Source organism: Labeo rohita, chromosome 19 (genome assembly GCF_022985175.1).
Source record: "Labeo rohita strain BAU-BD-2019 chromosome 19, IGBB_LRoh.1.0, whole genome shotgun sequence".
Lineage (NCBI taxonomy): Eukaryota > Metazoa > Chordata > Actinopteri > Cypriniformes > Cyprinidae > Labeo > Labeo rohita.
This window is the reverse complement of record NC_066887.1, coordinates 10849087-10858507: the sequence shown is the minus strand read 5'-3', so window position 1 is coordinate 10858507 and position 9421 is coordinate 10849087. Positions and strand designations below refer to the sequence as shown.

The window sequence follows — 9421 nt, the reverse complement described above, 5'->3', positions numbered from 1 at the left end:
TTGTATTTTATTATTATTTTCAATTACTATTCTCATTTGAGTATCAGTACTGTTCCATATACATACACTGTAAATAGTTTTATTTAAATCATAGCAAATACTATATTTGTACTAGTTTTGGTATAATTTAATAAAATGATAAAAAAATGCATTTCAATAATTTCTCTTTTTTTTGGTTGTTTTGGAGGGGGGAGTCATTTGACAAGTTGTTTTACTTTATTAATATTTTTTTGTATTATTTTAATATTTTCAATTATTATTCTCATTTGAGTATCAGTACTGTTTCATATACATATACCATAAACATTTTTATTTAAATCATTGCAAATACTATATTTTTAGTATTTTTTATATATTTTTATAAAATGATAAATAAAATAATACATTTAAAACATTTTTCTTTTTTCTTTTTTTTTGGGGGGGGTATCATTTGACAGGTTTTTAACTTTATTTTTGTATTATTTTATTATGATTTTCAATCACTATTCTCATTTGAGTATCAGTACTGCTTCATATATATATACTGTACATAGTTTTATTTCAATCATAGCAAATACTATATTTTTAGTAGTTTTGGTATATTTTTATATTTTTATAAAATGATAAATAAAATAATACATTTAAATAATTTTGATATTTTTTGAGGGGGAAGGGGTCATTTGACAGGTTGTTTTACTTTATAATTTTTTGTATTATTTTATCATTTTCAATTTTTATTCTCATTTGAATATCAGTACTGTTTCATACACATAAACGGTAAACATTTTTATTTCAATTATAGCAAATATTATATTTTACTATTTTTTAATTCTGACTTATTCATATTAAAACCTTAATACTGCTACACAGTAGTATAGACATACTGTAAAAAAATTGTAATTGTATTAATTTACACGTATTATCCTTTATTCTCAACTGTTCTCAATGGTGTCTCAGTATTGTTACATAGTAACATAATATTGTTATATTTTTGTGTTATCCATCATTAATAACTGTTATTCTCATTAGAGTCTACACAGTAATATACAAATACTATATACTTATAAATACTACTATATTTTTCTTTATGGTAATGAGAACTGAGTGTGCGCTACTCACAGGTTTCATTTTGTGGTGTGGTGTCAGCAGAGGGCAGTGTGGTGGTAGTAGTGTGTGATCATCCTCCTCCGCAGAAGAAGCCGCTCTTCTTCTCCTCTCCGCTCATTGGTGGCGCGTGCTCTGCTCTGTCTGTCCGAGTTGGCGCGAACGTGCACGCCGGCGCGAGACAAAGAGCATCCTGCACTTCAGTAGAAACTACACCGGTATCCTGTTATCGGTCAAGTTTACGAGTGATAGCTGTCTGTCGAGTCGGTATGGCTGATAAAGAAGGTTAGTATGCTTTCACGGCATTCGGAGCACTCTCTTTTAGCGGCGGTGTGTTAAATGAAGCCGGTAGCGGCTGCTGAGGTGTTTGTTGGTGTGAATTCAGCGCAGGCCGAATCCCGCCATAACGACACGGTACTGCTACATTAATACAGTTTACACCGCAGCGCTTATTATGAGCATAAATTAGCTGGTTTCCCGCATTAATGTATTATTTTTATGATGGGAACATGTTAGGAAGTATCTAACGTTAAAATGTTAAGCAGTTTATTTAAATTAGCACCGAATTAGCTGCGGCTAGTTTGTTTGGCTTTTAAGTTGAAGTGTGGGATGCGTCGCTTTATTTCAGGAAGCTTTCAGTATTGTTTTTTGGGGGGTTTTTTGTACGTTGCTAACTGATAATAAATAAATATTTGGCAGTGTGCACTTTTTTATTTAAAGTCATTTTCCAGAGAGTTTGTGTATAAACAGATTGAACTGTGTTGGTTGCATCTTCATCTTCCGGTATATTTACATGTAACGTTAGATTAGACGGAACGTCATTTATTGTCGTACAGCAATTGGGTTGAAAAAACTTAATGACCTTGCGTATTAAAGCTGCTCTAAAAGAATACAGTACCTCTGTTGAAGGCGTTTTGACAGATCTCAACTTGTTTTCCCGCCCCTTTTTGTTATAGCTGCCTTTGATGACGCGGTGGAGGAGAGGGTGATAAATGAAGAATATAAAATATGGAAGAAAAACACACCGTTTCTTTATGATCTGGTGATGACCCATGCGCTGGAGTGGCCCAGTCTTACTGCTCAGTGGTTGCCAGATGTCACCAGGTAATGCATTCACACCTACTGACATTAGCTTTGAAATGGGACTGAAACTAATTACTGATATAATAACTAACTATAATAACTAAATAATTGGAAGAAAAATCCAAAATTATTTATAAAAAAGTTGTTTGGAATTAATAAACGGAGTGTCTGTTTACACTAAGTGCAAATGGACCGTCTTGTTGGCAGAAGCTGTTTACACTAACTCCAGCCACCGGTGTGTGGTTGGGCTTGACAACATTACAAAAGACACCTGCTAAGTGCTGTAGGCTGTAAAGCACATAGCAGTGGCTTTTTGACGTGATCAACCTGAGTTTGAAGTGACTCACGGGTGGTTAGGGATATTTGTAGGGAGGAGTTTATTGTCCCAGTAAGGCAGCACCTTGTTATTATTATTGCATGCGGTTTTACAATACTGAAGTGTAAATATCTGCCACTAATTGTACTTAATATAAATGGTATCTAACTAAAATTATTACAAAGAAAATACTGCTATTTTTACATGGTGTAAATAGAATATATGGCTATTTGCACTGTGTAAATAGCATCTATCGCTAAGAAAATGTTATTTTCACTTAGTGTAAATGGCGTCTATTGCTATTTGTACTTAGTGCAAATAGCTGCTGCCATTAACAAATTATTTACAAAATTGTTGTTTCTTATCAATAAGGATACCACATACTTTTGTCAAAGTCTGTGTAAAACTATAATCAGGGCTCTATGCTTTTCTTTTTAGGAGTGCTTGTGCTCCTAACTTAAATTTAGGAGCACAGTCATTATTTCAGGAGCACCTTCTGATCAATAATCAAAAAAAGCTGATTAGCCTTTTCGTTACAAAGTGATATTTGACTCCTTAAAGTGATTTACAGGGGAATTTTGTTTTTACTTTTGTAATGGCATTTTTCTAACTTTCTTAAAAGTATGTCATCTTTTGTCATTTTGAAGCTTTCTAAATTTTCAAATCAAAACAACAGAATAAAAACAAGTAGAATAAGTTACCAATCAAATGAAACTGGTATTAACAAAATTAATTTGTACTACAGAGGTGGCACAGAAGAATACAAAAGTGGCTTGTAGGTGTATTTTCATATGTTTAATGAGGCTCAGAGGTGGCATGAGTGCAATCAAATTCATAAACTCATGTTGAAATTAATGTTTTAAATATAAAAATTTGAGTAAAGCAATATTAAATGTTTTAAATAACTGAAAAGGTACTTTAAAAGTGAAACTAAAACTGCCAGTAGGTGGCGGCAAGTCACTGGTTTAATTACTGAATCATTCATTCATGTGATTCATTTGAACGGCTGATTTATTCAGGAATAAAGCAAGTGACTCTTTACGAACTAGATTTGTTTAAAAATGCATGTTCATTCATAAACGAAATATCACTGTATTTGAATGGAGATGAACAGCAGTTCAGTTGTGACTTTGTTTCAAACTATTTTTGATGATGAAATGGAGCAAAATCAGGTGTTATAGTCAGACAATATAAGCCACTTAATATTAACTTCTTGTTTAACTGTTGTATTAAATCTCTCATTTACTAACTCCCTTAAAAATCATTAAAAGCTGTCACTAATTTTAATTCTTTGCGATCTCACAAAGTTCTAATATAATCAACGAAGCTCTCTACATGGCACAATGAGTTTATTTACACTCTCTCTACTGTATAAAAGGATTTGTCAGATATGTCTGTGATACATTACTCAATGTTGCCAAAACGCATTGAAACCTTTGAAGCTCCCCTCAGCGCAAACCTAAATATTTTTCCATAGTCGCACGTAGTAGTTTTCAATTGGAAATGCTCTGGCTGCACTGTAGAGGACTGATAATTTGCTTTTTTTTTTAAATTGCTTAAAATGATGCGTAATGTTTAGGTCAAATTGATTCCTTCTGCTTTCCAGCAGCAGCTAACTGTGTCTTCTGCTCTGTTTCTTCATCTGTTTCACAGACCTGAAGGGAAGGATTTTAGCGTGCACCGTCTGGTTCTCGGCACACATACCTCTGATGAACAGAATCACCTGGTTATTGCCAGTGTCCAGCTGCCCAATGATGATGCCCAGTTTGATGCCTCACATTATGACAGTGAAAAAGGAGGTGAGTAGCTTATGATAATTAGATCATGAACTGACTGCGTTGTCTCCACCTGTGTACTTATCTCATGTTGTCACCTGTTTCTCTGTTTGTTCACAGAATTTGGTGGATTTGGCTCGGTGAGTGGCAAGATAGAGATTGAGATCAAGATCAATCATGAGGGTGAAGTGAACAGGGCTCGCTACATGCCACAGAACCCCTGCATCATTGCTACCAAGACACCCACTAGTGATGTGCTGGTCTTTGACTACACCAAACACCCCTCTAAACCTGGTATGAGCAATTCTGGAAACGTTGGGTTACTTTCAGCTCAGTGTAGCAATATTTAGTCTAGGTTTAGTCGACTAAATACAGTAGATTTAGTCTGCTAAAATCTAATGGGTTTAGTTACAGTGTAATGCATTTATTAAGCATTTCTCTAAAATGATTGAACTCATAGGTTTGATATTAAGGTTTTATCATGATAGACAGATTTAACTGCTGTGACATGCAACATGCCTTTGTTAAAATTAAATGAAACCACTTCTCCGAAAGAAACAAGAACATGGTCTTTTCATTGAAATACCAATGGTTATATAGGCTAATTATGCATTCTTTATAACATGTTTACCACATATAAAGTTCATATGTACAATCGAACCTCCTAACCATGCGGCAGACTGGTTCTGAATTAATCTCTTCCCAAATCGTCCCTCCCTAACACTTTTGTCTTGTTTTTATTTGTTGAAGGAAATGTAAATAGATTTTCAACATAATTTTTCCCATTCAAAAGTTTTTGTTTCATTATAGTCTCATTTTCATCAGTGAAAAAAATGCCATTGATGAAAATTATTTGGCAGTGAAATTAACACTGGATATGACCATGTCTCATTTGGTAGGGAAAACGTGATAATGGGATACTTAAGGGGATAGTTCATCCAACAACAAAAATACTCAACCTCATGACGTTCCAAACCTGTAAGACCTTTGTTCATGTTTAGAGCAGAAATTAAGATATTTTTAATGAAATCCAAGAGCTTTCTGACCCTGCATAGACAGCAACACAAGGCCCAGAAAAGTAGTATACGCATGCGTTGTGTTACTCTTGTGAATGCACGGGGAAGAATGACACGGAAGAGAAGTAGTTGTTGAATAAAGTCATTATTTTTGTTTCCTTTCTGCACAAAAAGTATTCTCGTAGCTTCATAAAAATTAAGGTTGAACCACTGATGTCACATTAACTATTTTAATTACGTCCTTACTACCTTCTGGGCCTTGAATGTGTCAGTTGCTTTGCTGTCTATGCAGTGTCACAACGCTCTCTGATTTCATTAAGTATCTTAATTTCTGTTCTGAAGATAAACAATAGTCTTACAGGTTTTGGATGACATGAGGGTGAGTAATGACAGAATTTTTAATTTTGGGTGAACTATCCCTTTAACTCTTAATTTCCAAACTGCTTGTCAACTTAATGTTTGTATGAAGGTGTCAGATATTAAGTTTTATGTTCTTTGTGTTCCCCTCCTGTGCTCCTGAAGATCCCTCTGGAGAGTGCACTCCTGACCTGCGTCTGCGGGGACATCAGAAAGAAGGATATGGTCTGTCCTGGAACCCCAACCTGAGTGGCTGCCTGCTGAGTGCATCTGATGATCATGTAAGACATTTGTACAATAACTATCATTGACTTATATTATGACCACAGCTGTGCAAACATGCTGAGGTTTCAGGTTTTATGTTTTGTACCCTATATTTGTTTTTAAATTCAGCCAGCACTAAATGATTCTAAAAGTTCTTCTGTTTTTCTGCAGACCATCTGTTTGTGGGACATCAGCACCGTGCCAAAGGAGGGAAAAATAGTGGACGCTAAGACCATTTTCACTGGTCACACTGCTGTAGTGGAGGACGTGTCTTGGCACCTGCTGCACGAGTCTCTCTTTGGGTCTGTCGCAGATGACCAGAAGCTTATGATGTAAGTACTTTGTCTTTTGAATGTCTTTTAGCACATGTAATGGTTCGAACTGTGGTTATGTAATGCAAGCATTATTTTAATCTGATATTTTCCCTTTTTAGCTGGGACACGCGCTCCAATAACACATCCAAACCCAGTCATGCAGTAGATGCCCACACTGCAGAGGTCAACTGTTTGTCCTTCAACCCCTACAGCGAGTTCATTCTGGCAACCGGTTCTGCTGACAAAGTGAGAACTACATTGAGCTTTTGCTTCTGTCACACCTGTGAACGCTTATTAAATGTGCTTCTATATTTAGACCTCTGAATTGTGCTTTTGTCTCACAGACTGTTGCATTGTGGGATCTGCGAAACCTGAAGCTGAAACTTCACTCATTTGAATCACACAAAGATGAAATCTTCCAGGTATCAAATCCCTTCTTGCCTTGATTGCAGATGAATTTAAAGATAAATGAGTGTGATAACATGGACTCTTTAAATGTGTCCACAGGTTCAGTGGTCACCCCATAATGAGACCATCCTGGCCTCAAGTGGAACAGACAGGCGCCTCAATGTTTGGGACCTCAGGTGGGTTGTCTCCTTTTAATTTTACCCTCTACTACTGCTGAAATGTGAAATACTTTATTATTAGCATCTTTTCTCATTGTTAATGAGAATTGCTTGTTTTTCCTACAGTAAAATCGGTGAGGAACAGTCACCAGAAGATGCAGAAGATGGACCTCCAGAGCTACTGGTGAGTAGTAATGATGTTGAGTTTTTATTTTAAAAGTATGTACGTTTATATTTAGATAAAGTGCTTTTCTCTGAGATCATGTTATTCATGTTTTATTTTTCTAAAAAATTCAGTTCATCCATGGAGGCCATACAGCCAAGATTTCTGACTTCTCCTGGAATCCCAATGAACCATGGGTGATTTGTTCGGTGTCTGAGGACAACATCATGCAAGTCTGGCAAATGGTAAGGACGTTATCAGCTTTTAAGCCTGTTACTTGTTTTGTCTTGAAGCTGTTTTTATATGCCTATTTCTTTTTATTCATTTAGGCGGAGAACATCTACAATGACGAGGACCCAGAGGGGGCCGCAGACACTGAGGTTCAGGGATAAAATGGCTCTTTACACCACCCACTCTCAGCATAAGACAAAACTCTTCTAAAAACTGTCTACACACAAGTGAAGAACTTAAGTGCTCTCCCCTAAGTAATGGAAAAGGAAAAATTGACACTTTCCCTACCAGGCATTTTCTACTATGTTAATAGAGTATTTTTCTAAGAAAAATGTCAGATGATCATTGGTCAAAATCAGAATGTGAGACATGACCCTTCGCATCTCTTCCCACCGGTGTCTCATAAGGATTTTCCTGCGGTTTAAGTATACTTAAAGTATTACTTAATATCAGAAAAGTGTATACAGGTGTGTAGTATATTGTGACCAGAGTGCAGTGGTACAATGTTGATGTTCAGTAGATTTTTTTTTTTTTTTTTTTAAACTTGTCCTACAAAAACATTTTCCATTTAAGAATCCATTTAATTACAAGCTAGATGTATTGATAACTTAAGCTCTTGTGTACTCTTTACTTTGAGCTTCATGTATCAGTCAGGTGGTGTTTAATGTCTTTTTTAATATTGTGACTTTTCAATGTTTTTCTCCTGTATGTCCATACGTTGTACAGAACATTATGAATAAACTGTTTTTGTTGAAAAAAGCTATTTTATGTTGTTGGTGAGACAGAATTTTCTTTTTTTAATACAGTAAGTGTCGTTTAAATAAATTAAGGCACAAAATGTGAGAAATTATGAGTAAACTAGACAGCGGAAAGTGATTTTGACCTTGGCCGACGTGTGTTAACCAATCAGAGAAGTCAGAGGCGACTGACTGCCAATGGCATTAGTTAGAGGCGGGGCTACTTGTTTGTCAGTGAGATTTCCTTGTTTGCTTTCCCGCTCCACTGCAGCCGCGCGTGCACAGAGGCTGACAGGTATGGCGCGTTTTTTTGAGGTAAGACGGTTTTAGCTCGCAGTCAATTATTGGATTTTAGTGAAAGGTTTTTTGAAAGCAATAATGTAGTATTGTAGCAACCCTTAAGTTGCCTTGGGATAATTCACCCAAAGGCGAAAATTTGTATTCATTACTCACTTTCATTTCGTTCAAAACGCAAATTAAGATGTTTCTGATGGAATCTGAGCTTCCTGACCCTGCATACACGGCAACCTAACTACCACGTTTAAGACCCAGAAAGTTAGTAAGGACATGGATAAAATAGTCCATGTGACATCAGTGGTTAGTACTTTTAAGATGGTTGCTTATAGTCCATGTGGACAATAGTTATAATGAAAACAAAATATTAGGTAACTGTTATCAAGCATGAAATGAAAACATCAGAGATCACAAGATAAAAGTTTGCAGGGACAGGCCTATCACAACCCTGCTTTCTTAGTTCACTTCCAGAACAAAAATGTACAGATAATTTACTCACCCCCTTGTCATCAAAGATGTTCATGTCTGTCTTTCTTCAGTCGTACAGAAATTGTTTCTTATGGAAAACATTTCAGAAATTAGCTCCATGTAGTGGACTTCAGTGGTGCCCCCAAGTTTGAACTTCCAAAATGCAGTTTAAATGCAGCTTAAAATGGCTCTAAACGATCCAAACCGAAGAAAAAGGGTCTTATCTAGCGACGCGATCGGCCGTTTTTTAAACAAATTGACAATTTATACACTCAAACTCTCGTCTTGTCTAGGTCTGCGTGAACTGTCGAAAAACTCCCATCTAGTTTTCGCTGCAGAAGTACCAACCCTGTTTTCACAAAATGAACATGCAAAGAATATCAAACGCCCTTTACAGAAAAAAAGTAAAACAGCGATGTAGGATGGTTTTGACGTTGAAGAAGAAAACCAGACGGGAGTTTTTTCGACATACCCTAACTGTATTGACCCGGATTACACAGACTGCGTATCGCAGAGACAAGACAAGACAAGATGAGCATTTGAGGTTAAAAAGTATATAAATTGTCAATTTGTTTAGAAAATGATAAGTTGTCAAAGATCATTTCACTAGATAAGACCCTTCTTCCTCGTCTGGGATCGTTTAGAGCTGGGATCGTTTGGAAGTTTGAACTTGGGGGCACCATAGAAGTCCACTATATGGAGATAATTCCTAAAAATGTTTTTCCTCAAGAAACATAATTTCTGTACGACTGAA

The 9421-nt window shown here is 36.0% G+C and overlaps 1 protein-coding gene across 1 annotated transcript; it reads left to right on the top strand.

Moving 5' to 3' along the window:
• The first annotated feature begins 1195 nt into the window (after window positions 1–1195).
• rbbp4 (retinoblastoma binding protein 4) lies at window positions 1196–7922 on the top strand. The gene is made up of 12 exons (XM_051136808.1): window positions 1196–1368; window positions 2040–2187; window positions 4136–4281; window positions 4378–4551; window positions 5796–5911; window positions 6066–6226; window positions 6328–6454; window positions 6553–6630; window positions 6716–6792; window positions 6901–6958; window positions 7072–7182; window positions 7267–7922. The coding sequence occupies exons 1-12, from the start codon at window positions 1353–1355 to the stop codon at window positions 7327–7329; spliced, it is 1275 nt and encodes a 424-aa protein (XP_050992765.1). The 5' UTR covers window positions 1196–1352; the 3' UTR covers window positions 7330–7922.
• The last annotated feature ends 1499 nt before the right edge of the window (window positions 7923–9421 follow it).

What these genes read in the sequence shown, in the direction of transcription:
- rbbp4 (XM_051136808.1), top strand. An exon ending in GATGACCAGAAGCTTATGAT is followed by an intron (nt 6,227 to 6,327) that starts GTAAGTACTTTG and finishes TTCCCTTTTTAG; the next exon opens with CTGGGACACGCGCTCCAATA. An exon ending in ACAAAGATGAAATCTTCCAG is followed by an intron (nt 6,631 to 6,715) that starts GTATCAAATCCC and finishes ATGTGTCCACAG; the next exon opens with GTTCAGTGGTCACCCCATAA.